This window comes from Petromyzon marinus, chromosome 6 (assembly GCF_048934315.1).
Source record: "Petromyzon marinus isolate PM22_M1 ecotype Great Lakes invasive population chromosome 6, UKy_Petmar_22M1.pri1.0, whole genome shotgun sequence".
In the NCBI taxonomy this organism is placed as follows: domain Eukaryota; kingdom Metazoa; phylum Chordata; class Hyperoartia; order Petromyzontiformes; family Petromyzontidae; genus Petromyzon; species Petromyzon marinus.
The window spans coordinates 8057008-8083619 of record NC_133672.1 but is presented as its reverse complement, the minus strand read 5'-3'; the positions used below and the strand labels follow the sequence as shown (position 1 = coordinate 8083619).

Here is a 26612-nt window from a genome sequence, read left to right as displayed (position 1 = left end):
TTGGTAGATGTGTTGTACATTTGGTGTCTGGTAACAGGCCACCACATTCCAGACAGCTCGCTTGAGGTGTGTCGCAGTGCTTGAGGTGTGTCGCAGTGCAGTTAATTGGCGTAGAAGGCGCTTGCCCCAGATTTACTTCCCGTCACTTCGTCCCCCGCCAAGTTGTTCGAAAGTGTCAATGTAATCTCGTAAATATCGTAAGCGTTGTGATTTGATGCGGGTAGAGTGATGAATGACAATGGAGATTGGGGTTGGAAAGTGGTTCAAATAAGACTTCAGCATATTTAATAAATAAATAAAAACGCCATTGACCCTGATATGTCATGCTTTTCAATCAGCTTCTCTCTCGCCTATGTGTGGAACAAAATAACCCAGAAGCACATTTCTTAAAGTGCCCACATCATCCATGTGTGACCACAGCGCAGCGTTTAGCGATTTGTAAGAAAGGCTGTGAATCGTACTTGTGTTTGCTTTGGACATGTCAAATGTGGGAGTAATAAGGAAAAAGCAATGCATGCTCGTTTTTCTTTGGATCAAGGATTGCCGGTCTGGCAGACACAGTTTAGTTTATACTCCCAGAAGTTTTGGCTTCCAATCTGGGGGGGGGTATATGCTCCCACAAGTGTTGCCTTCAGTGACTTTTCAGTCCTATTAGACCCCCAAAAGTTTGGAACGTGGAGGCACGCATTCTTGTTGTGTTCGCTAATATTCACAAACCGTGTCGGCGTAAACGCAAAAACAAATGTTTCGAAATTGTGCACGCAATGTAAATAATAACCCTTGTTGAAGGCCACACGAGCTGAACGTTAAAACGCGCGTGTATCATACTGTATCTACTATAAATTATTTTGCGTGAAAGTATACTCTCGGACAAACTGGGCAACCCCTGAGGTGGTTGGGTTTCTTAAGGATCGGAGCATTCGGCTGGCAACCACCAGCATGGTGGCGACCTGAGATCATGAGTTTCAGCCGCCTGTGATTAAATCAGGTTCTCAACTGTTAGCGAGTTGTTGGTCTCATCCGTGACACAATGGCCGCATAAAAAAAAAAACAATAGTACAGTATTACATTTCAATTGTTACTTCATTTTAAAAAAATCATCTTTGGGAATAAAAAAATGAATGAAGTGTTACGGCCATGTGATGTACACCTCTAGCAATGGGTGTGAGAAAGAGCAGTAGCAATCCTTGTCTGAGTTTAGAGGTCACACGAAGGGAATCCTCTAAGCAGTGTTGATCTCTTTTGACATACTGCTCTAAGAGTTATGAATGGACACTTAATGATGCTGATAACACACTTGAATTAGAATCTGGAAAGTATGTATTACTATATATCTACCAGTATAAATATTAGATGCAGTCAGAGTATTAATATATGAATGAATGAAAATCGTAAATGCAAATTCTTCAAATAACTTAGAACTTTCAATTTGTAGCCCTTGCAAACTATTTTTCATTTTGGGAGTAATTATTTATGAATTTATTTTGTACTTATGTGCAATTATGTATGTATAGAGGCCTGTCAACGTTTATAATGGGATATTCAGAGTATGTACCGATTCAGTTTATTTTGGGATTTATTTTTAAGTTGATCATGTTTATTCATAATCTGTAAAATAAGTCTGGTCTGTGTGATTGTTATTTATTATGATTAATTGTCTAAACATTTTGACCTCTCCTCGGGCATACAATTGAGAACGCATGTACCCCGCACACAAGTATCGCTGTACTAACAATTGTGATAAATGTGGAAACTGAGACTACCCATGGGTCTTGGAGGCAGGAGTGGTCATCTATTTATGCCCATTTCCAAATGAAGCACAATCAATATTCATCATGTGCAGAGGCGTCCTATGCTTGCACAGGAGAACACTGATCCGTGGTGATATCCATAAGTTTATACCTCATCCGCAGGCTAATAATTATGGAAAATTTACATCATGGGACCTCCTTTGCCAGTACCAAAATATGAGAATAGGTTTTTCCTCTTTTTTCTGGCAACAAACAGGTGTTAAGATGTTAAAACACCAAACTGAAACCTTTTACAAGGAATAATTTCTGCATTAACCACAATACTTGTGGTCAGAATGCAAACAAAAAACACTGATAATATATGTATTGTCTTTGATACTGATTGGTCCACACCAGAGATAGCTTTCTTTTGAGCCTAGTCTCAAAACGGTGTTGGACCAGAGGACGCCAATGTTTGCATTCTGACCACAAGTATTGTGGTTCATGCAGACATGATTCCTTGTGAAAGGTTTCAGTTTCGTGTTTTAACATCTTAACACCTGTTTTGTTGCCAGAAAAAAAGGGGAAAAACCTATTCTCAATTATGGAAAACCCACGGATAATAGGATACATTTTATAAGATTAATTTGCTGGACGACTTCTCTGTGAAAAAAAAAATCACGGATAATAGTAATGGCGTCTTCATGTCTTTTTGTCTCCTTTTGTGTTTCTGTCTCTGTGACTCTCTCTATCTGTTTGTTTCCCTTTCTCTGCCGCGTATCTCCTGTTATTGCCCCGTATCTCCTGTTATCCATTAAAAGATCATGAGCATCAGTGAGCACGATTGCTATGCATTATAGGTAAAATCGCGCATAATAGGAACAATCAGGGCCAAAGATGAGAGGTTTTCGTGGACTCTACAGTCCCCACTGATAATAGGAGCCATGGGTAATAGTGCCGTGGATAAGAGGAGTTCTATATTGTATTAGTTGACATAAGTATTGTGCTGTATGGGGTCAAATATGCTCTTAGGACCCTTTGGGGGAAATAATATGAAGCTTCAGTGATGCTTCTCTGGATTAATGAATAATGAGCATTCATGAATAATGAGAATAGTGTGATTTTTCTCAAAGTAATGGTATTTAAGTTACGACATGGTAGGCAGCAGAGGGCAGTGCAAATAAATCTATTGTTATACTGTACTTGACATCTATGTTCCCACATCTGTGCTCACTGTCTTTACCAAGTCGCACTGACCCAGCATAGTGATGTATGGCCATATAATCCTCACAAACCCACACGGCATGGGGAGGCCCTCATCCAGCAGTGGATTGACAAAAGGGCTGTACATGTACACGTTTATTTTACTGTGACCATTAAAATACTGCACAAGAACTGTATGTGAAATTGCCCTGGGATGTTTAGTGGTTTGACCCAGGCCTGTAGACCTTGTAGTTGAAATGGGGAGGCATATAACAACCAAGGGGTGCGAGTACAACACAAGTTACACAAACTTGACACATGTTGAACCCTAAGCATAACATACAACGATACCGATCTGCTCCAGTCTATCGTGCATTCTGCTCTGGCTCTATCCCCAGTATAGACAAAGAAAGATAAAAAAAAAACACTAAACTACCACATGTTTTAAATTTTGTGCAGCATTTATTTTTACTTGACTCAAGGAATTTAAAATAGCAGTCGTATGTATTTATGTCAAACTTATTTTGTACCGCACGTAGCCAACCGTGCTTATCAGAGTTGCTGAACCTTCGACAAAGGGTGGCTCATCCTTGGGCCCCCTACAATCCTACGGGGCTGGTTTTACCTCCTGAGTGTGGATATGTGGGGTGGGGGGGTGGGAGCGTAAAACTTCAGGCGTCGTACCGGAATTGGTTGTTGTGGTTGTCGCCCCAAGTGCCAAAAGCTTACACGGGTGCGGGGGGTCCCTGTCTTTCAAACCCCAGCGGTTCTGCCCATTCCCCCCCAAGCAGTGAGCAGAGTATCTGCCAGGCCCGTGCCTCCGTCATGATCTATGACGACACCAACAAGAAGTGGGTGCCGTCGGGAGGCTCGCTGGGATTCAGTCGTGTGCACATCTACCACCACACGGGCAACAACACCTTCCGCGTCGTCGGGCGCAAAATCCAGGACCACCAGGTGAGTTGCGCGATGTCACGATTGCACATGCCCTGCGACTGAGAAGGGTGGAGCGTGGCGGAGGAGGAAGGGTGATGGAGCGTGGCAGAGGAAGGGGTGGTGGAGCGTGGCGGAGGAGCAAGGTGGAGCGTGGCGGAGGAGCAAGGTGGAGCGTGGCGGAGGAGAAAAGTGGAGCGTGGTGGAGGAGGGTGGGGAGTGACAGAGTGTTGGTGTAACTGTGTTTTCTCAGAGTTTATTTTTTGTGATGTTTACTACAGATTATTTATTTTGAATGGATTTCCAGTTTTAGATGCCTCTCCACTTTTGATTGGTGCGGTTTCATTAATTTTGTTGGATCGTGCAACATGGATTTAGTTAATATATTGAGGTAGCTTTCCATTTTTCTACCAGTCTTACTTGAAAAATACCTTTTCTTAATCACTGGGTTTAAAATAACGTACTGTATTTTGATGGTGATTAATTGAGGACCTCACAATAGTCCACATTTTCCAGGCTCAAAATTAATTGATACAATTCCTCCATTACGAGCCAAGAGCCTCTTGGGGCTAAAAGTCTCTTTTTCAAGGAAAATTTGGGTCAGAAATTATTACATCGTAACGGCAAACTTGGTCCGGTGATACAAATAAAAACGCAGCATTTAGAACATTATAAGAGAAAATATTGTAACGGTCAGACTCATGCAAACTCGGGCTCATGTTTTCATTCCCAGGGCCCATGAACGATTTGGGCCTCAAGACTGTCAATGTCGGCGCTGTATGGGTTGAGTTGCCGCTTGCCAAAAGTCCATGTCAGTGAACGAAAGGCTGTCTTAACATGCACAGATTAGACTCAATGAAGACGAGAGCCTTTTTACAGATAGCCTTCATAACCAAGCCAAAGACACACACACATCCCTGTTACAGTCCTATCCCTGTCAGAGATGTAGTCCCATGATGATACTCCAATCCTACCTTTGACCCGGTGAGTCGGTGTCATAATTTTTCCAGATAAGAACCCGATAACATAATAATCTATTTCACAAGAGAGACGTGTCAAAACCTAACAGACTCGGTTAAACTTTAAACTTTGACTTGGACTACAAAGGCCCTAGCTTATCAAATCTTTGAATTGAGAAATGTGGAGAAATAAAATACAGAAAAGATGTTTTGTAGACAGAAAGATACACTTTTGTATGCCAAATGATATTACCATTTTATGCGTGTGATGCACGCAGCCGAGTTTCAGACCCAAGGGTCAAAATTGTCAACGTATCACTTTAGACAGCAGCAGAACATTAAGTCAAGTTTTCCAGTTTCAGAATTTTCATTATAGCCGTCATCACCTACTGCTGGCTTATGCGTAGGGGGCTTTGTGTGGAAAGCCCCTCCTGAGCACAGAGGAGGTGGGGGGGGTGCAGTTTGGGAGTGTTGCCTAAGGGTGACAATAAATAATTTCTGCAAATGATGACGAACTCGTCAGACAATGTTTGTATGATCTGGAAGACTCTTGAGCAGGAAGGGCTGGGATTTAGCAAGGGGCCCTCTGGGTCATTGCAGATCTTGAGTGAAGGAACTGGGGTGGTCCCAGGGGAGAGTGGAACATAGGTGTTTGGATAAGCGTGGCACGCGGGCAGAGCTTATGTTGTGGTGGGTGTTGGTGTGGGGATGGGGAGGGGGGCGGCCCTGGCAATGCACGGAGAGGGTATTTTATTTTCTTGTGTGTAGGAGATCAGCTTGAGGGTTTTAGCAATGGAGGAACTCGATTACTGTGTAGGCAGCACAGTGCATGCAAGCTCTCGTGTTATGCCCAAGGGATCCAGTCTGGAAAGAACGAGGACAGACGTGGTTTTTGGAACGTGAACTGTTGTGGGTTTTTAAAGGCAGTTATTTTATAAACGTGCTTCAAAATGGGCCTTGTCCCTATGGTTGCTCACATTGAATTTATACTCTTTGTTTTTTTTCCGGTAAAGTCACGTAGGTAAAAAAATTAAATAAATGAACACAAATAAATTAAACGCATTGAATTTGTGCAAAATTTGGTGGTCATGGCGACTGTGTTGACCCTGCGCTCACTCTGGGAATACAAGTGTCATACAGTGACCGCCTCTGTTGTGTGAAAACGCCTAAAATACTCCCTACCGCTCTGTGTGCCGAGTCCGTCGCTCTTCATCATCCCACGTATTATTCCCCAGCGGTGTGCGGGGTTTATTTAATTATCTTAGAACATCTGCCCCGCATGTCGCTCTGTTCAGTGGAACAAGGTGGTTGATCGGAGGATTGGCTCGTAGAACAGTGGCGTGTAAAAGCTGTGAGGCACGGTGTGTAAATCTAAATATCATACGCTGTTTAGGGTTGGGGCCTTGGTGCAATGGTTGGCGCATTGCGCTCTCAACTGTGACCTGGCCAGCGTCCTATCCCAGCCCGGGGCTCACAGTGGCCAGTGATATCTGAATTGTTGTCGCCCTTCCCACCAACTTGTACTGACCAGTGTGGTGAAGTATGGTCAAAGAACCGCTATAAATGACATGGCATAGAGAAGCCTTTATCCAGCAGTGAATTGACAAAGGGCTGTAGATTGTTGGTCAAACGGCACATGTCACGTGATTTGGAACAGCTCTAGTTGGGCCCTTGAGCAAAGTGCTGTTGTTGTGCTCACTGTGATTTCTTTTGTTCAATCTTTAAATCTCTGAAGTATGTTGCAGTGCCAGGTGTGTGTGTGCCTCCGAGTGGCTCCTGTTTCCCACTCGGTGCTGCGTCTCTTGCATTCAACCTTGGGGGAATGCAGCACGCATTTCATTTTTTGATTGGATCCAAAAAGCCCTATTCTTTTTGCCCTCTTTGTCTGACTTTCTACAAGTAGCTTAAACTAAATTTATTCCATCTGCGAACTGCTCTAGTTCATCTCATGAGGCTGGTTTTGTCTGGATATAAAGGACAACAACAACAACAATAGAAAACTAAGCAGCCACAATGGACACCCACGACGGTCTGTTTAACAGGCAGTTTGGCAAAGTTACATTAGTAGGTTTTTGCAAATATTTAAACGTTTCACTTTAGTACAGACATCTGTATTTCAGCACCTTATAATTTCTCCTTTAAATATATATCATTCACTGCAGGCCCCATGAAGTGACTTGCTGTGGGCGTTTGAAACTGCTGGCTTAGCTTTGAAACTGGGCTCACCGAGCAACAGACGTGCCTCCTAACAGGGGTGACCCGACTCGAATGGGGAAAATCATCAATTATCACCTCAACCATTTGCATGGCCGTGCTGCCTTTTGCGTGGTGCTCGGAGTGGCAGCGGCTGCCCCACCGTCTCGCAATCCCCACTTTGGCCCCCTGCCTTTCATTTCCACAGCCGTTGTCGATGTCATCCCTGCTCTCTTCAAGTGGAGGAGGGTCTTGGATTTTTGCCACTGCTGCGCTTACTAAAAAAGCCGATGAAACACAATGTTTCTGCAATTTCAAAAAGAAACAAGTCTTTCAGCGAGCTGAATTATATATATGTATGCACACACCCAGCATGGGGGGGCCCTTGTGAAAACCCGTGCTGGACGGGTTCATTGCCGAGTTGATGGTTTCGTTTCAGTTTGAGCACTGGCTGTACATGATTAATACCAGTCTATTCATTTCCTTGGTGTGAGGGGATGGGTTTTCAAATCACCAACTTGCCCTGTTCATTCTGAAAGTCCCAGTATAGAACAACATACAGTGAGGGGAAAAAAGTATTTGATCCCCTGCTGATTTTGTACGTTTGCCCACTGACAAAGAAATGATCAGTCTATAATTTTAATGGTAGGTTTATTTGAACAGTGAGAGACAGAATAACAACAAAATCCAGAAAAACGCATGTCAAAAATGTTATAAATTGATTTGCAATTTAATGAGGGAAATAAGTATTTGACCCCTCTGCAAAACATAACTTAGTACTTGGTGGCAAAACCCTTGTTGGTGATCACAGAGGTCAGACGTTTCTTGTAGTTGGCCACCAGGTTTGCACACATCTCAGGAGGGATTTTGTCCCACTCCTCTTTGCAGATCTTCTCCAAGTCATTAAGGTTTCGAGGCTGATGTTTGGCAACTCGAACCTTCAGCTCCCTCCACATATTTTCTATGGGATTAAGGTCTGGAGACTGGCTAGGCCACTCCAGGACCTTAATGTGCTTCTTCTTGAGCCACTCCTTTGTTTCCTTGGCCATGTGTTTTGGGTCATTGTCATGCAGGAATACCCATCCACGACCCATTTTCAATGCCCTGGCTGAGGGAAGGAGGTTCTCACCCAAGATTTGACGGTACATGGCCCCGTCCATTATCCCTTTGATGTGGTGAAGTTGTCCTGTCCCCTTAGCAGAAAAACACCCCCAAAGCATAATGTTTCCACCTCCATATTTGACGGTGGGGATGGTGTTCTTGGGGTCACAGGCAGCATTCCTCCTCCTCCAAATACGGCGAGTTGAGTTGATGCCAAAGAGCTCCATTTTGGTCTCATCTGACCACAACACTTTCACTCAGTTGTCCTCTGAATCATTCAGATGTTCATTGGCAAACTTCAGAGGGGCATGTATATGTGCTTTCATGAGCAGGGGGACCTTTGCGAGCGCTGCAGGATTTCAGTCCTTCACGGTGTAGTGTGTTACCAATTGTTTTCTTGGTGACTATGGTCCCAGCTGCCTTGAGATCATTGACAAGATCCTCCCGTGTAGTTCTGGGCTGATTCCTCACCGTTCTCATGATCATTGCAACTCCACGAGGTGAGATCTTGCATGGAGCCCCAGGCTGAGGGATATTGACAGTTCTTTTGTGTTTCTTCCATTTGCGAATAATCGCACCAACTGTTGTCACCTTCTCACCAAGCTGTTTGGCAATGGTCTTGTAGCCCATTCCAGCCTTGTGTAGGTCTACAATCTTATCCCTGACATCCTTGGAGAGCTCTTTGGTCTTGGCCATGGTGGAGAGTTTGGAATCTGATTGATTGATTGCTTTTGTGGGCAGGTGTCTTTTATACAGGTAACAAGCTGAGATTAGGAGCACGACCTTTAAGAGTGCTCCTGATCTCAGCTCGTTACTTATAAAAGACACCTGGGAGCCAGAAATCTTCCTGATTGAGAGGGGGTCAAATACTTATTTCCCTCATTAAAATGGAAATCAATTTATAACATTTTTGACATGCGTTTTTCTGTTTTTTCTGTTGTTATTCTGTCTCTGTTCAAATAAACCTACCATTAAAATTTTAGACTGATCATTTCTTTGTCAGTGGGCAAACGTACAAAATCAGCAGGAGATCAAATACTCTTTTCCTCGCTGTAGTTGCTTTGTGTGGAAAGCCCTTCCTGAATCACTGAGGGGGGGAGGGGGGGGGCACAGTTTGGGAGTACTGCCTCTGGATGACAATAAACAATTGCTGTAACGTCCAGCATCTCAGATACTTATTATGGTAAATATGAAGAAGAGCTTGGTTATTAATTTTTATTTGTCGCGAAATGTTTTCCCTCGAACATTCCTTCCCGGGATTTGGTTTTTATTAATTTGTGTTCATAATGAAATAAACATTTGTACAAACAATTTGCTAATTAACAAATGTCAACAATAGCACTTTGTATTTATAATTTACTGTGTGGCTTGGGTAAGGCCTGGGTTGTTAAAATTTATAACCTGGAAGTTATCACTGCGTGGCACTGGAAAGAGCACGCGTTTATGAGCATGCCGTGTCAAGTTTCTCTGTGGGTTTACGTCACGTTCTCGGCTCGCTCACAAATCACGCGCGGGTGCATTCGCCGTATCTCTTCTTAAGTGTGGCTCTGCATTACTCTGGCGAAACTGTATCAATATTTCAAGTGCTTTTTTTTCACCCACCACAGTGGGTTTTTTTTCCCCTTGCTTCAAAATTATAACATTCATGACATGTGCAGAAAGTACGCGATCTTTTATTTTTACATTATTTGTATTATCAAAAATATTTAAGAAGATGAACGAGCTGATTATTTTAAGCTGTTGCCTGGTGGATTGATTCAAAGGGTTGTCCCATTGAGGACAAACAATAATAATACTTGTAATAATTTATCGTCGTTAGCGTAGGTAATGTGTGTGTGTATTATACGTCCAGGTTTAAGCCTGTGAGCCATGTGATTGCTGCATTTGCGGTATGGTTTTCCGCAAGGAACCACTCCAATGCGCGCACCGTACAATCATCCTATACAGCATGCGTAATTATACGCTCAAATATTGATCGTAGGGCATGCAACCATGTACCAGATGTTCTCTTGCCATGAGCTTCATGGTTATTTGAGGTGGTGACACGACCCAGTGGTAGCACGATTGCCGCTTATACCGACTATAATCACCCAGGAATGTCTGTCCTTCACGCTCGTGACGGCACTCCACATCGACCAGCCCCACTCATTAATATTCATGAGCAGGTGACGTCCTTCAAATGGACACCCCCCCACCCCTCATTAATAATCATGAGTGGGTGACGTCACTGAATATTTAGTCCCCCCTCCACTAATAATAAATGCGCAAGTGACGTCACTCTACATCGAACAGCCCCCCCTCATTAATAGTCATGAGCAGGTGACGTCTTCCAAATGGACACCTCCCCCCCCCCCCCCATTAAAATTACCTACTATAATGAGACAAGAATGTCTGTGCGCAACGCTCTGACTTCACTCCATGTGACCACCCTCCCCCCTCAATAATCATGAGCAGGTGACGTCACTCCTCATCGAACAGCCCCCTCATGAATAATAATTATAAGGTGACGTCCTCCAAATGGACATGCCCCCCCCCCTCCATTCATAATAATTATCGGCTGACATCACTCCACAGGGGGGGCCGAGGCACCTCCTCCCCCCTCGTCGGCATCAGGAGGAGGGGGGAGGAGGCAGAACCCTCGCGTCACGCGATCTCCGTCACGCTGTTGAGACATCAAAGTAAAAAGGACGTCACGATGAACAAGGGATTATAACCTTAAAATGAAATAGCTCTGTGTCACCGCACCCTTACAAATTTGCACACGCATTAATGCAATGAATATCACGTCTTGATCTCCTTTTCGCTTGCAAATTTCAGATTTACTGCAATACACCCGTCCTTGGACGGGCAGAAGTCTAGTTATAGAGTTTAACGGTTCACATCTGCAGCCACCCTGATTAATACTAAGGATTTATTTCTAAAAATACTATGCCCTGTCTGCTTCACATTGGATGTTAAAGATCCTGTGAAGTATTTTGAAAGAGTGCTATGGTCAGAGCCCAGGCATGGTAAATTCTAACATTACTCGCAAATTACGCAATAGGGATAACACGCAGCAGTCGCCACCCCCTGATGACAGATTCGTGCCCATTTTTAGGCTAGGAGCTGTATTACGTTGTGCCCACAGGGGGACAGCTGCCACTAGAGATCTCCTTCCAGACGTTTGAGATGAGATGTAAAGTGCTTTGAGACACCCCAGCGTATAGGGCACTATATCAAAAACAAACTGGTATTAATTTAAAACTGCCTCGTGGAAGAGATTTCTTTTTTGAGACCTGACTCGTAACCAGATTGAGGAGTGCAATCGAGGTTGGAGACTGAAGGTAAATGTGCGGCCCTGCAGAAGGGCTTCCACTAAAGTGAACTATATTATTCCACGTTGATCAAACGTGAGAAGAAGTAGGCGTACCCACACATTAACCCACCGCCCTCGACCTGCCATTTGTCGGGGCTGGGCTTTCAGAAACTTGCTCCATTCGTTAAACTGCCGCGCCAGTGGATGGAACGGAACCGGCGACCTCTGGATTGCAAATCAAGTGTGCGCACCACTACACCACAGAGGTTGATTCCATGATGGTGGAACTGATCTGACAACCAAATGTACCGATTGTCAACCACCAGTTGTCTGGTGGCTATGAACTGCTGCATTTGTACGTAAATGGTCACTACGGCCTTGTGTTCGATTTTTCCTGCGTTTTTTCTTTCCCCTCCCCTCCGCTAATGAGCCTTTTCGCGAATGTGTGATCGCGGGACGCAGGTGGTGATAAACTGCGCAATAATCCGCGGCCTCAAGTACAACCAGGCGACGCCCACTTTTCACCAGTGGCGCGACGCGCGCCAGGTCTATGGCCTGAACTTCGGCAGCAAGGAGGACGCGCACGTGTTTGCCAGCGCCATGATGCACGCGCTGGACGTGCTGAATGCCCAGGAGCCTGGTGAGGACGGCCGCGGAGGGGACACCCACGTCCCGCCACGCACGCACGACCAGCGTACGCGCACGCACGCACGCACAGATAACCTGCGTATCTGTGTTGAACTTGTTTCGCACCGTATGTAGCCATCGGTGCAAATCGGAGGTCCGGGGGAAGGACAACAAACTAAACGTAAAAAAATATTTGCAAAGAATGAGTTTTCAATCTAGATTTAAAACTGCTTAGCTCCAGTGGCTTCCTAATATTGAAAGGAAGATCATTGCAGACGGTCACAGAAGCGCATCTGAAAGTGCACGATGCAGTGACCGTCTTGGTTCATGCGATATCGTTTTGTACGGTGATTATTCTGCGCGACTCGCGCACGCGTGTATGTAGGAGCGGCGGTTACGCGTGACTGACGTGCATGTGGCATTTGGCGCACCCGCACACCCAACGTGCTTTCGTGACGATCTAGCACGCGAGAAATGCGCACGTGTGACTTGCGCACACGCGAGACCAACGCGCGCACGTGACCAGATATCGCACGTGTCCCTGACGAAAGCTTGTGCTGAACCGCTAGGGGTTGACGTGTAGACAAGTTGAGGCACGCCACTTGTTACCCCTTTCCATATCCCCTTCCCTTAATGGGTGATGTGCCTACTTCAAATCTGTGGTGATATATTAGATGGGTGTTTAATATATTTTACTTGCCGTCGTCAAAACGTTCCAAAACTTGCTTGTGTTCGCAAGATGTTTGCTTAGCTTTAATAACGAGATAATGTCACACTGGGGGACACCCTGAGGTCACTTGGCATTCGATTACGTCATTGTGAAAGGAGTTGGGAGGGAAAGCACTCCCTTGGGACGTTATGGTGCAAATGCCAAGGTAAATCCTTTTTACCACTGGTTTTGTCTCAAGTTTTGGGTAACCCTTTGATCAATTTGGCTTTTGTCTAGGATGAGTTCCTAATCGTAACACTACTTTTTATTGAAGTGTTATAGACAGACTGGTGGGTGGAAGAGCCAATGGATAAGATACTTGCAACTTTATTTGAGAAGCGTTAAAAAGGCTTGTATCTGCTCAAACCTGTCACGATGGTCATATTCCCATTTGCCCTACTTGTGTTTGCAGGGAATTTGTGTCGCTTAACACACCATTAACAACGCGCCACCCATTACCACCTGCAGCTCTTGCCGATGATGTGCGTTTTTTGGCCGTGTGTTTACACTCCTGGTCACTGTGCTCGCGTACACTTGCGTGCCTGCGCGCGTGCGCCTTGCAGCTGGACCCATGCTCCAGCGACAGAACTCCCGCACACAGCACCAGCCATCGCATCCGCCCCATCCCCAGCACCCACCGCACCCACAGCAGTCCCAGCACCCGCAGCACCCAAATGGACCCCTCCCACTGGAGCTGGAGATGCAGAGGAGGTGAGAGTCCTGCTCGTATCTCAACATTGGTGGGTGGGGAGCCGGTGGGGAAGATGGGAACCTCGGGCCATGCTCAGGGTGATCGTGCAGAGAGAATCCTTGGACTCTGCACGGAGTAGGGGGAGGTTTGGGGTTCAGCACCGCGCCCGTTGCATACTCAGCAATTTTGTCAATAGATTGAAGCGACTTTTGGGTTTCCCTTGCAAAAACATTCTGTCAATGCAGCAAGCGGCAATTTGAGCAACTTTCTGGGACAAGGACATTATGGAGGTTTAATAACGACGCGTCACATCTGCAGCATTACATTTTTTATTGATTCCAGGCAAGTTCATGGTTGAAGCACATCTCAAAAAATATTTTTTTTCCCAAAAGTATTTTATTGGACAAACAATTAATATATGCACGGAGGGTATGTATGGGAATTGACACCAGTATAGACACAATGTAAAGTACAGTGATTATTATTATAGATACAGCACGAATAGTTAGTGGTAGTGGAATGGGAATGGAGGCAGAGTGTGCACGTCCAATAGTAGGTAGTGTTGGGTGGGGCCAGTTTGTGTAGGGGTGAGGCAGCTTCATGTTGACAACCAAACTCCCTCTTGGAGCAATGTAATAATATAAGATTCCAGGTCTGTATCAGTTGCTCCTGCATGAGGTTACAATGTGTTTAGAAGGCCCATCTCGCGACATTTTGAATACCGTTTGCCGACTTCGCTTTACGGAGTTGTTGGCACCGTTATTATTCGCTCACGGCCTTCGCAGGCAAATGCAGGAGCGGCAGATGCAGGTGGCGGAGCGGCAACGTCAGAAGGAGCTGGAGCAGGAGCGTGAGAGGCAGGAGCAGGAGAGGCAGGAGCTCCTGGAGTGCGAGCGTCTCGAGAGGGAACGACAGGACCGCGAGCGCCTGGAGCGCCTTGAGCGTGAGCGACAGGACCGGGAGAGGCTGGAACGCCTGGAAAGAGAGCGCGTGGAGCGGGAGAGACAGGACCGGGAGCGGCTGGATCGCGTGGAGCGGGATCGGCAGGACCGCGAGCGGCTGGAGCGTCTGGAGCGCGAGCGCCTGGAGCGCCTGGAGCGCGAGCGGCAGGACCGGGAACGGATGGAGAGCGAGAGGCAGGAGAGGGAGAAGCAGGAGCGTGAGCGTCAGGAGATGGAGCGCGCGGACCGTGAGCTGCTGGAGCGACTGGAGCGCGAGCACCGCGAGAGGGAGCGCCGCGAGGAGGAGCGCCTGGAGCAGGAGCGGGCGGAGAAGGAGCGCCTGGAGCGCCAGGAGAAGGAGCGCCTGGAGCACGCGGAGCACGAGAGGCTGGAGCAGGAGAGGCTGGAGGCCCAGCAGAAGGAGAACGCGGCAGTAAGCACACGTCCCCCATCTCCCCCCTCTTTCTTTACAGCGCACGGTTGTTGTGAGCGCGCTGTGTTTGCATTTAGGCGATTGACATTGCCTGAGACAATGGTTATTATCATAGTTATAATCCAATCGACGAAGGGCAGCTGAAAAGTAAAATATGCTTATGACAGCGATGTGGAGAGGCACTAGAGTTTGAGTGGCTCCCCCCACCCCCGCCATTTCCCATCACGGATTCTATCAATACATGCGCGCGCACTTACCATGCATCGTCGTGCTGAGGATGACCACAACCCTGCTGCACTCGACACTAATTATCATCATGCGTGCCCTCTTAAAGCTTTGCCACAGTTCCATACCGGACTCTATTCTAATTTCCGTGAAAACATGATTAATTTCCATGCCAGTTTTGAGTGATGTGCAATTACCGTCCTGCATCAGACTCGGTAATTGGTGCTATTCGTGCTAGCCCCGTTTGGTTTTGTTTGCTAAAATTGTAATATTCACCCAGCCGTCATTCCAGAGTCAACTCCACATATGATCTATGCGTTTCTACATTTATTTCGATTATCTTTAAGTCTGTACGCCAGAAATTTTCTTACAGATGTGGGTCAATTTAAACAAAGCATTGCTGTAATGGTGCTGAAGATGGCTTCTTTTGTAAGGACATTTGGAAAAGCAATTTGGCAAATGGTGACAAATAATGGGGCTTAATTTATTTTTACGTCCCTCCGGGTCAGCGACGCATAAAATATGTCTGAGCCAAGCACACCACATCCAGTATTCCTCTCGTTAATGCTGTGCATAGTCACGTGGCTATTCCTGTATTGGGTGAGGAATTAAGCTTGGGGAATAAATGAGATGTATTATTATTACTACAGTACAATCTAGACATGAGCACACCCCTTTGGAGCAAGGCCAGTGGTGCTAATATCAAAAGTGTACTTGTATCAGAAGTTTAAATTCAGAACCTTATATACGGTGCGCTAATATCCAGCTTCTACATTATGATTGTTTTTTTATTTAACGCTTTCGTGACTGCAGGGATTCATATTCTTGGTTCTTTCGGTAAAGTCACGTAGAAGGGAAACAATAAAATAATAAAAAAATAAAAATGACTTTACCGAAAGAACCAAGAATATTATGATTATTGTTATTGCACGCGGGATGGAGGGGAAGGGGAGATGTGGGCAACTCTGCGTGTTGTCCACAGTACGAGGCCGAGGAGGACGAGGGCCTCGAGGGCGTGGAGGATCTGCCCGCTGGGGTCGAGCAGGACTCGGGCTCTGCTGACGACGCCGGCGACTTCCAGCCGGACGCCTCGTCGCTCGGTAACCCAACCCCCCCCCTCCCCAGCACCCCTTCCCCCATGGCAAGGTGCGGTGCCGATGGGTGACTCGTCGGTACGTCCCCATTGATTGATTTCTTCGCTTATAATCAATTCATACTGCCCGAGATCCGTGCGTCGAATTGTGCGTGCAAGAATAGATTATTGAGTTTTTATCGTCATCATTACCATCGTCGTCGTCCTCGTCGCGGTTAATTTTTTTTAGTTTGAGCCACACGCCTGCGTGGTAGGGTCTCCTCTAGACGCTCAAAAGGGCATAAAGTTAAAACCCCCACGTATGGGCAACAGAAACATCTAAATGCACATCACAGTCCGTATCGATGGCACAGAAAACATAGCGTAAAGATATTCCACTCCAGATCATTATAATCACAGGTTTTGCGTTCAAAGTTCAGTTAAATAATGTGTTTACAAACGATTTGTTTAACTTGTGGTGGCGCTATTAAGGACAAAAACCAAATAGTCTTGCTTTAAGGTTTTATAGTTGCGGAGAAAATTACAGATTTTATATTTATGCTCTTGAAAGCAGCAAGACGGAAGGAATGATTTGCTGAAAGCACTTAATTTGGATTTGAGTCACGGTCATGAATAGGTCCATCGAATCGCACGGGAAGGGGATTTAATTGTCGTGTGCCTCATTCCTCGTGCCCCTTGTCATGACGGTCTCGTGTTCGAGCCTGGGTTTCATCATAGGAAGTCACGTGAGACGGAGCTGGGTTTTCCAAGCAGTGACCTCGCCTCAACAGTGCCGTATCACAAACTTCCGCTGGCGCGGTGTGCATTGTGGGGTTCCTGCCCACATCGGAGAGGTCCCAATAACTAATCCACAGCTCTGAAGGATTCATTTGTGCTTGTGAGCCAGTGGCGTGTATGTATATATGTATGTTGAACTGTTTTCGCACCGTACGTAGCCAACCGTGCTAATCAGAGGTATGATTTATGAGAAGAACTCGATGGTGTTTCAAAGCCAGAAAATATCTGCTTTTGGCTTTAGCTGCATCAGCTTTTCACGAGCTTGGGCCTGCTGGCCACCTGTCGGCATCACTTTCATTCGAGGAAGAGACGTGAAAGAGATGAAGCAATTACTTGTATTGTCCATGGTAGCATGGCAGAAATATTTCCAGGAGTTAAATGCCAATGTGAAGGACTGATAGCCATGGCGAGAAGGCTTTATAAGAAGAGAGTTTGTATAAATTTGCGATTCCTCCAGTTGAGGGAGCGCAGGCTACAGTGGTTTTACTTTATGGCCCATAGTTTGGGTGGTATGGCCGCAACCTCACTACTGTCGCTTGTCTATAATTTTCCATTCTTCAAAGAGATGTGCACATCGGCCTTTTGATGTTCTGATGCGGTATTTATTCTAGATGTGCGCTCATGATTATTTGGTGCTATGCATTTTGCGTTAAACTAGAACTTGTGTCTATCGGAGAGAGGTCCTTGCAGCCAGACTTCTGCTAAGTAAATGAATGTTTAAACTAGTCCAGAATTTGCTTGTTTGAAATTAATGCTGCTAAAGAAGATTTGCTCACAGAAGTCTGTGGCTGATAGGATATGTAAAAAAAAACGACTTTTATTTGGAGAGATATGGGAACGAAGAGTATTGTATGCTCATTTTTTTGTTACTTCTATTCTCCACAAGGATGCAAATTTTCCGTGACATACATTACGGTGGCCACTGTGGAGGGAGCTTCCGAGCATTCAGTTTGGACCAAACGAACACGAGTTTGCTCAGGGGTTGAGCGCTGGCTGGGAAGTGGTTGACATCGTCGTTTAGGCACCTCCAGTTATTCTGATAAGCGGAGAAGTTTGATTGCAATTGAAGTTACTAATTCACGTGCGCGGGTGACGGGCGTGCGGTGGGAAGCCGCTCTAAAAGGACGGCCCGCTCAGTTGAGTGCGCGTGCACGCACGACTCTGCCCATCTCGGCATGAGGTGTTCTCACTTTTACGAGCGAATAAGGAATGGGTTAATTTTGTATGTCGGCTTTTGTTACTTCTTGAATTCTTGGAAAACACCTGATGATGCCGGATGTAATTTCGCCCGTAAAACCACGTGTAATTTTTTTATAAATTCTGCTTTGTTTTCAACATTCCGCCAGTTATGCTGACGAACCAAATCGATTGGTGCATTTTTTCACTCTTGACAACTTGATTTGATTGGCTCTGTCGGATGGTGCAGGGTTATGGTTAAAATCGTGACATGCCTACATGCTTATCTAACCGAAAATAAATTAATTATGCAGCGAGGAACTGTTTCTTTTTCATTGCAAATTAGACAATTGAGGCTGTGTTGTGATGCAGCACTTGGGCTGTATGTGCAAATTACTTGTAACGTGGGTATTGTGACGTGATTGGGAGCAGTCCTGTGCAGTTGTGTACATTTACATGTTTGAGTTACACCATGAAAGCACCGCTTTCCACAGGGGGGACTTGATGTTCTCGCGGAGCTCTGTTGGGTTATTTTGTTTTCTTTTACCGCCGTCCTATTTAACCCATGGCGAGATGAAAAGCTGATCGCTTTCAAATGGCTCTTCTGTTGTGTTTGTACTTATGAAACTGTTTCCATGGGCAACTGTTTCATGAAGTGGGCACGCGGCTTCAGTAAACTGAATTTCCCCGCGACTCCCCATTTTCTGTGCGTGTAATTTACAATAGCGATCATCGTCATCTTTTCTTTGGCAAGTAAAATACTGTTACCTCTCGATCATCTCAAGGCTCTTTCTCTAAACGGTCGTGCGATTCATGATTGAGTAATGTTTTTGTAAGGCTAGCAATGATTCACGCTCCCCAAGCGATTGGATGAATTGTCACGATTCGGGGGGTTGCGATTCCATTCAAGAATCGATTTTTTTTTGTCGCGTCATTCCCGTCCATTTTTGTAGGTGTCATTTCTTCCCTAATTTGTTTGTACAGTTTTGTTATTTCCAAAAGTCTACAGTGTAACATTCTAAAATAATTGGTATATAGTCTTTACGATTATTAAGTAATTCTCATATGCACGATTTGATGCACGTTTGTTGGGTGTAAGGATGAGAATTTCGCGGATGCATTGATTAGCGCCTATTATAAAAAAAACTTGTCAGTTATGCATGTTCTGCATCTGCAAATACAACTGCAGGGCTTTGTTTTCCCCAGAGGGCAGTGCAGCAAAATAAATTTTGTATTGTACTATACTGCAACATCGATGCACTCACCAACCTGCACTGAACATCTTGCTGAGGTATTGTCATAACCTCCACAACCAGCCTGGCATGGATAGACTTATATTGTAGTGTTTGACATGGGGGCGGGGGGGAGCTATAAATGTACACATGCATGTACACTAATACTATAGGCTGCAAATTTCTTGAAACTTGGAACATTAGATGATCCACCAGCCTTGCCTGCAAAGTGCTGCATTACAATTGCACTCCACCCTCCATGTGTGCGTTTGGTTCAGTTTTCCTGCCGGCCGGCGCCCCACCTCCTCCTCCACCTCCACCGCCACCTCCGCCTCTTCCATCATCACTGGGTGCTCAGCCGACGGGAGTCGGCCCCCCACAGCCCCCTGCGCCGCCTCCTCCTCCTCCACCTCCTCCCCCCCCGGTGGGCATGACCGCCCACCCAGCACCACCGCCCCCTCCAGGGCCCCCGCCCGTGCTGCTCGGAGGTGCTTTCCAGCCGCCAGGCTCCCCGGGGCCACCCTCTCCACCTCCCTGCTCCTCGTCTGTGTTTGCGTGCCCCCCGGCCACCCCTGTGCCACCGCCACCGCCCCCCCTTCCGGGATTCACAGCGGCAGCAGCCGCCTCCCAGCAGCAGCAGCAGCAACAGGCTGAGGACGGGCCCTGCTTGACGGGCTTGGCTGCTGCCCTAAGCTCGGCGCGCCTTCGCAAGGTTTACCGGGTGAGTGGACCTCCTCACTGTCCCTTTCACTCTCTCTGTTCTAACTGCGGTAGCCATCATTTGCAGACAACGTGGTTCATGCAGCACGAAGAAGACGATACATGTATATCAGTGGTTAAGACTCGCATGTGGGTTCACAAACCCCCTTGCTCTGCTATCATCTCTTGCCTTTATACGTGTGTGTGTATCGTGTGCCCTGCCGGCCTTCATAAGAGCATTTATTCCAGCAGTCTGTTGAACGCGAAAGTGGAGATGTGTGTCTCTGTGTGCGTGGTGATCTCAGTCCGAAGATGGTGGGGTGGCCGTGTCCAGCCCGGGCTCGTCCCGAGGGGAGGGGTCCCGTGTGCCCGTGCCTCTCGTAGGAGGTGGCCTCATGGAAGAGATGAGCGCCCTGCTGGCACGCAGGTGTGTACCGTCATCTCTTGATATGTCCAGTGACCTCCACGCGGCAGGGGAGGCGACAACACTCATTCCCATTGCCATCACTTCACGTTTTTGAATACACGGTGTTAAAGGTGTGACCTCTCATATGTAGATAATTATCAACGTGATTATAAGCTATCTTATGTAGATTTTTATAGTCCCTTATTCCAAGGAGCTTTACATAAATCATAAAATGTATACTTTTGATACATGCATCAAATCACGTGTGTAAGAATCTATTATTCACGATTTATACAAGTTATATGCAAAAGTATATGCCAATGTTACATGCCGGCTACAAGGAATCGACAGAGTTGGGCAAATGAGACGGATAGAAATTATAAATAATTAAAACAAGACTACATTTGAAACCTTAACGAATCGATTTTTTTATGAAATTGAAACAACAAATATTGACGATTTGCTGTGAATGGGGGGTGGGGGAGTTGAAGTCTTACACACCACCTAGTTTCCTAGGCTGTGTCCTGGGCTATTCAACATGAGATTGAAGCTTCATTCATGAGACTTTAAATGGAGCAATTGTCAACCCATGGGAATTGCCCCCCTGGAGGGGGACGGGGGGGGGGGTCGGAAAATAATTTTGGGGGGAGTGGGGGGGGCAGTCTGCAGCATAGATACCTTGCAGGAGACATTTTGATAGTGTATGTGGTGAACATCAGTATGACGATACGCGGTAATGCGCAACGTGAAGCGGTGCCTTGCTAACACTGCTTTTACTAGAAGTGTGGAGATGTGATTTCTCTTTACTAAGGCTTGGGAAACTTTACTTGTGTTTTCGGGTCTGGGGAAAGGGGCAGGGCGTTAGGAGCAGTGGCCTCGAGAATCGCTGATTTAAATTAACATTTAAAGTTGGGGTCGGGTCATGTACCTCAATATTGCACTCGCGTCACATCGCACCCATAGAGTTTTATGTGTAAGATCAGTGCTGTGATATTGATAGTGGATGCTCTGGCAGTGCATTTGACCGAAATATAAATATAACTTTTTTATCATTAATGAAGCCTCAAACTCATGTCAGGCGGCTCTGGACGTTTCTAAGTTCGTGAAATTCATTGTGGTTTGTCTATATCCGTGTAATCCAGGGGCCTAAAAGTGTTACGCCCGACAGCCCGTTGAGATCTGTATTTCCATGTGTATTACCGTCAGCATCTCTTTTTGCTCGCATGTGCAGGAGGAGGATTGCCGAAACAGGGACCTCGTCTGAGAAAGTTGACCCAAAAGATGAAAAACTGGTAGGTGTTTGCGTACATTATCTCTTAAACGGATAAACTGTGCAAAACCTTAGGGCTGCTGGCTAAATGAATGTGCTGAACAGCTATGCACGGTTGTAGGGTAGGGGTGTATGCGCACGTTATTGGGTGAAAACGTGTGTGCGTGTGTGTCTGTCCATGGGTGCCTAACCCCCTTTGTGTCACACCAGATGTTTTGGGTCATCCATCATGACCTTCATATCGACGGGAAGAAGCAGTCCATCTGCCCATGCAAAAACTTGTTATCTGAAAAACTCGATTCAGTAACTTGAAAACAGAGTCTATAGCTTGAGTGGATTATCTGACCGTTGTTCAATACTGGCCATGCACATCATGGGCAATTTGTACTTGTGCAGTCCTTTAGTCAATACAAATAATGCTCACGCTGTGCGAATCGTAAGGATTATTTGACCCTACTTCACCACACCAGTCAGTGTGGGTTGATGAAGATGGGGAGGATAGCTGGCTAGGCCTAAAATGAGAACCTGGTGTAGCAGTGGCATTCAACATCTTCACTACTCTAGAGACAAATACTGCTGGGAAAGCTTCGTGCCAGCCACACACCACCCCATCATGTGCCACCATGATTTAATTGGCTTATTGCGAGAAACATGTTACCCCAACAGTCTAATCTAAACACTGCCTCGTTGTCTGTTGTGTGTTCTTTTGCGTATCCATGCAGGAGGAGGTGGAGGCTGGAGGTGGAGCGAGGAGCTCCACCCCCGTGAGCACCGCAGGTAAAATCTAACAGCCATGTCCCTTCGGAGCTCATCGACTGTTAGGTCCTCGCTTCAGTGGATGTCATTTTTTTCTGAAAGCCATCGCAGCACTTAGTTGGCGAGGTTGGGGGGGTGGGGTGGGGGGGATGTGCTCTGACCTGCTGTGACCACAGTCTAAATGTAGCAGACCCATTCAACCCCACAGTGCATACCATGGTCAGCAGCAATCCATGCAGCAGCTCGGATCATAGATGGTTTAAACATTTTCGGGGTGGAGCGGGTAGCTCATTGGTTGGCGCACTATGCCTTGAACACGGCGACCCGAGTTTGATACCGGCCACTCTAACATCAGTGGCAATTGATATCGGAGCTAGTTTGGGCTTCCCTTTCACCAATCTCCACTCACTAACATATTGAAGTATGATCACACAACCCCCATGACTGATCTGGCATGGGGAGATCCTCAATCCATCAGATCTGTAAATAGTTATTAATTATTTGCATTGTAATTGCAAAGTGGTGGATACATTACCACAACGGAAAATATTTCCTCTTGACAGATGTAAGCAGGAGGACATGGGAGAGGAGCAACGCTGTCGCTGGAAACAAATCTCCCGTCATCGCCAGGTGAGTAGAATGCGATGAGCAGCTGCGGTTATTCCTCTTTGTTTAGTTGACGTGTTGCATTATGTATTTGTGCTGTTGAACTTCTTTCGCACCGTACGTAGCCAACTGTGCTAAATCGGATGTACGCTTTAACGACTTCCCGTTGTGTTCTCATCACCACAGGACAAAATCTATAACCAATGGCGGATCCTCCAATGGTGCAGCACCTGAAACGGGAAACGAGCGACTCAAGCATGTGAGTGCCGCTGCCGGCCATGCATATAGCTCATTGGAGCCCCTGTTGCCTGCGCGTTTTTAGGACCCTCCATGTGCATGACGCTGCATGCTTCCTTTGCAGGAGATAATGGAGGAGATGAGGAAAGAACTACAAAAGGTCAAAGAAGAGATCATTAATGGTGAGATGTCACTTTTTCATGAAAATATAACCTAATTAAAACTTTTCTTTGCACTCGGTTTAATTACTGTAATGGCACACTGCTCCATTATATGCAATTGCCACTTCAGTTAAATGTAGGGGTTTTTTCGCAGCACATTTTTGACCATTTATGGAAAGATCATCAGAGTGAATTAGGCTGCCTTATTTATTTTACCCACAACGTTGCTATAATTGCAAATATAGTTTTTACTCGCAAGCTTGTGTGAACACAGTTTTTTAAAAATCATAGATTTAAAAAAAGTCTCGTGACAAGTGTCTGTTTTTTTCTGTTTATTCCAGTTATTCGAGAGGAGCTCAACCGACTCAGCACATCGTGAGAGGGCAGCGGAGTCTCGAATATTCGAGCAAAAAGTGCCAAATTGTGACGGCGAATAATTTGTCAATTTTGGTTGCGCTGGCAGCCACTGGGTGTGATCAGGTCATGATTGGGTAGATGAAGGTTTTAGGAGTTTCACGGACGTGCGCCTGTCCCCTGCGCGAGTGGCACAAGCTAGCTCACAACACGGTGGGAGAAGACGATACCTTAGTTTGACCTCCCTTCGCGTCGCCGGTTTTAAAGTGGCCTCCACCGAAGTGTTCCAGGGACAACTCGCAGCAGCGGAGCCCAAGCATGAGGCCTGTCAGGTTCAACAAGCCTGCCTCGCCTGGTCCACAAGGCATTGCAATGAGGCTGCTGCCTCTAACGTCCTTGATCCTGACTGGGGAAATAACTAATACCGTTATAATAATATAGATGTACCCTGGTGGTCACTCGTCCAATGTGGGAGGGCTGGGGTAGGGTAGTGCGTGTTAAATAGTCGTAAAGATATCAAATTCCATGGGGACAGTAATTGAATAAGTACACTCGGAGCCGTTTTTAATTCAGTTGAGCGCGATTTTAAAGTGCTGGTATGAGGGCCTGTGATGGTAAAAGCGTTGGTCAGGTGGTGCGATTCATCACTCTCTGCGTACACGAGGGTACTGCCACTGCCTAGGCATGACACGTTCCGCGCGGGCGCGTTAATCTCAGCAGCAATGCCACTGATAAAAACGGGATCCAAGTTTCACTAATACTAGAAAAGTAAATAAAAAATCACTCACACTTTATCGCTATGAGTTTTAAAATTAATCACATGACAATAACAAATCACAACCACCACATCAAGTTATAAAACCCATGCTTTAGTTAGAAATTACGGAGAGAGAAAAAAACAAAAAGAATAAAAAAAACCTAAATTTTTGTTACATGCCAAAACACTTTAATATTGCTGTAGCTCTCACCGCTTCATGTGTGTTTCTGTGAAGCAAGATAACTATTAATAACGATAGACAAGTCACGTACTGCTCTAACTGATGTTTACATTTTGCGTTGTTGAAGCCACTAAACGCTTGTTTTTTGTGTGTGGACCAGAAACAAAACTCGTTTTTTCTTACAAGAAAAAATTGCTGTCGGGCAGCGCGAGTCGTGTCTCATGAGGGGCTCTGGGCTGAGTATCTTCACTCAAAGTACTCGCGTCATAAGCAGGCTTTTGTTAAAATATTGCGTTAGTACTATTTTATTTTTAAAAATAACAATTAGACGTTTTTGCAGTTTAAGCAGCCGCAGGTGTTTACGGAAAATACAATTTCACGCATAGGCAGAGGTATTGGAAATTTGTCAAAGAAAATGTTTAGTTTATATTTTTTTAGTTTGCCGACATGAGGCTCGTGCACGTTTTCCTGGCAGTTAAACTTGCGTGCAAATGAAGGTTTTTTTTGGTGTATTGTATGTAGGTAACAAATGTTTAATTTTCACTCTACTGACTGTCCTTTCATGCTTTTAGTGAACCGTGTGGAGTTATCAGTTGCATGCTACCTTATTAAAGTAACTTAATAAAGATGTTGTCTGAGAGGTTACTTTTGCATGTTGGTCGTGGTGGAGGGGTTTAGCGTGACCTCTGTACCAGTCTTCACCCCTTAACCTTTATGTTGCGAGGAATTAACTGGAGAAAGTGGAGGAATAGTTTGTGCACACCTTTGACCAAGTTACTCTGAGACAACCAAATATCATTACCTCTCAAAATGTAAGCAATGATGAGCCTGGTTAATACAGTATTTAAACAAGTGACCAGCAGGCCTTGCCCTGGTGTTGTTGGCATGGAGTTGCTTCCTGGGTAAAATGTATTATAAATAAAAAACAATTCATTACCATTTTGAGCCTTCAGCCTTCATTAGCAGTTTTAGATATTCTGGAGCATCCAAGGCAACGGTGGCCAATACACCAAGCACCGATTCATTTTGGTGGATCTCAGCAGGCCCCGAGCTCCACCAGAATGCTATGACCAACAAATGCCACTAGAATATTGACAAAGTACTAGCACCATCTATTGGTAGAAATTAGTTATTTAAGGTATGAATTCTTAGTCGGGGATTTGTATTTTCCATCTTCCATGTGCATTGTATACTTATTTTAGTGTTCTTATTTGCCCTGAGATCCACAACATGTTGCAATCCACCCGTGGATCTCGATCCACGTGTTGGCTGATTCTCAGGTGAGTGGTTGGGATATGATGGGATTTAAGATAGGTGGTTGCAACATACTGGAGTCTCAACAATAAATGCATGTTTTTACCATTAATTTTTCTTGAAATATCTTCCAATGCTGTGAATAGTTTTGGCAAAAAAGCATCTCCTTGTCTGATTGGTTTGTATTCGTTACTTCATGTAGTCTCAGTGCAGTGACCTATGGTTTTATAATTTAATATTTTTAAGGCCTTAGTTTGCGGGAGATTTAGATGACTGCATCATTATCCACTGAATTAAATTCGTTCTTGTAGCCTGAAAAGTCGGGCATTATGGTATTCATTTGTCTTTTCTATAATGATGTTTGTGTTTACTGTTAGACCAGCATTGTATAAATCAAGCTTCCTCGTATTTGTTTGGTGACCTCTAAATTGTCCATTATTTTGTCCCCTGTGTGATGATATTCGTGAATAATTTGTTAGATATGACGGGAGGCTAGTGGGTCTAATTAAAATTAGTTTCATGTTCCCTCTTTTAAAAGACTGACCTTAGTATTTTTCAATGAATTAGTATATTATACTTATGCAAACCTGTCAACCCACACGGTTTACCCGTA

The 26612-nt window shown here is 45.5% G+C and overlaps 1 protein-coding gene across 3 annotated transcripts in view; it reads left to right on the top strand.

Moving 5' to 3' along the window:
* The window catches only part of LOC116939577 (uncharacterized), a 30550-nt gene extending 5179 nt beyond the window's left edge, over positions 1-25371 (top strand). For 2 of the 3 annotated variants that reach the window (XM_032948147.2, XM_032948145.2), the window contains exons 3-15: positions 3698-3890; positions 11877-12108; positions 13314-13461; positions 14227-14815; positions 16023-16140; positions 19597-20039; positions 20323-20444; positions 21655-21715; positions 22416-22470; positions 23013-23079; positions 23242-23314; positions 23417-23474; positions 23795-25371. In XM_032948147.2, the coding sequence (XP_032804038.1) occupies positions 3698-3890; positions 11877-12108; positions 13314-13461; positions 14227-14815; positions 16023-16140; positions 19597-20039; positions 20323-20444; positions 21655-21715; positions 22416-22470; positions 23013-23079; positions 23242-23314; positions 23417-23474; positions 23795-23832 (2197 nt within the window). In that variant the 3' untranslated portion in view covers positions 23833-25371. The remainder of the gene's footprint in view (positions 1-3697; positions 3891-11876; positions 12109-13313; positions 13462-14226; positions 14816-16022; positions 16141-19596; positions 20040-20322; positions 20445-21654; positions 21716-22415; positions 22471-23012; positions 23080-23241; positions 23315-23416; positions 23475-23794) is intronic. The other variant, XM_032948148.2, reaches the window with a different exon arrangement.
* Positions 25372-26612: the final 1241 nt, after the last annotated feature.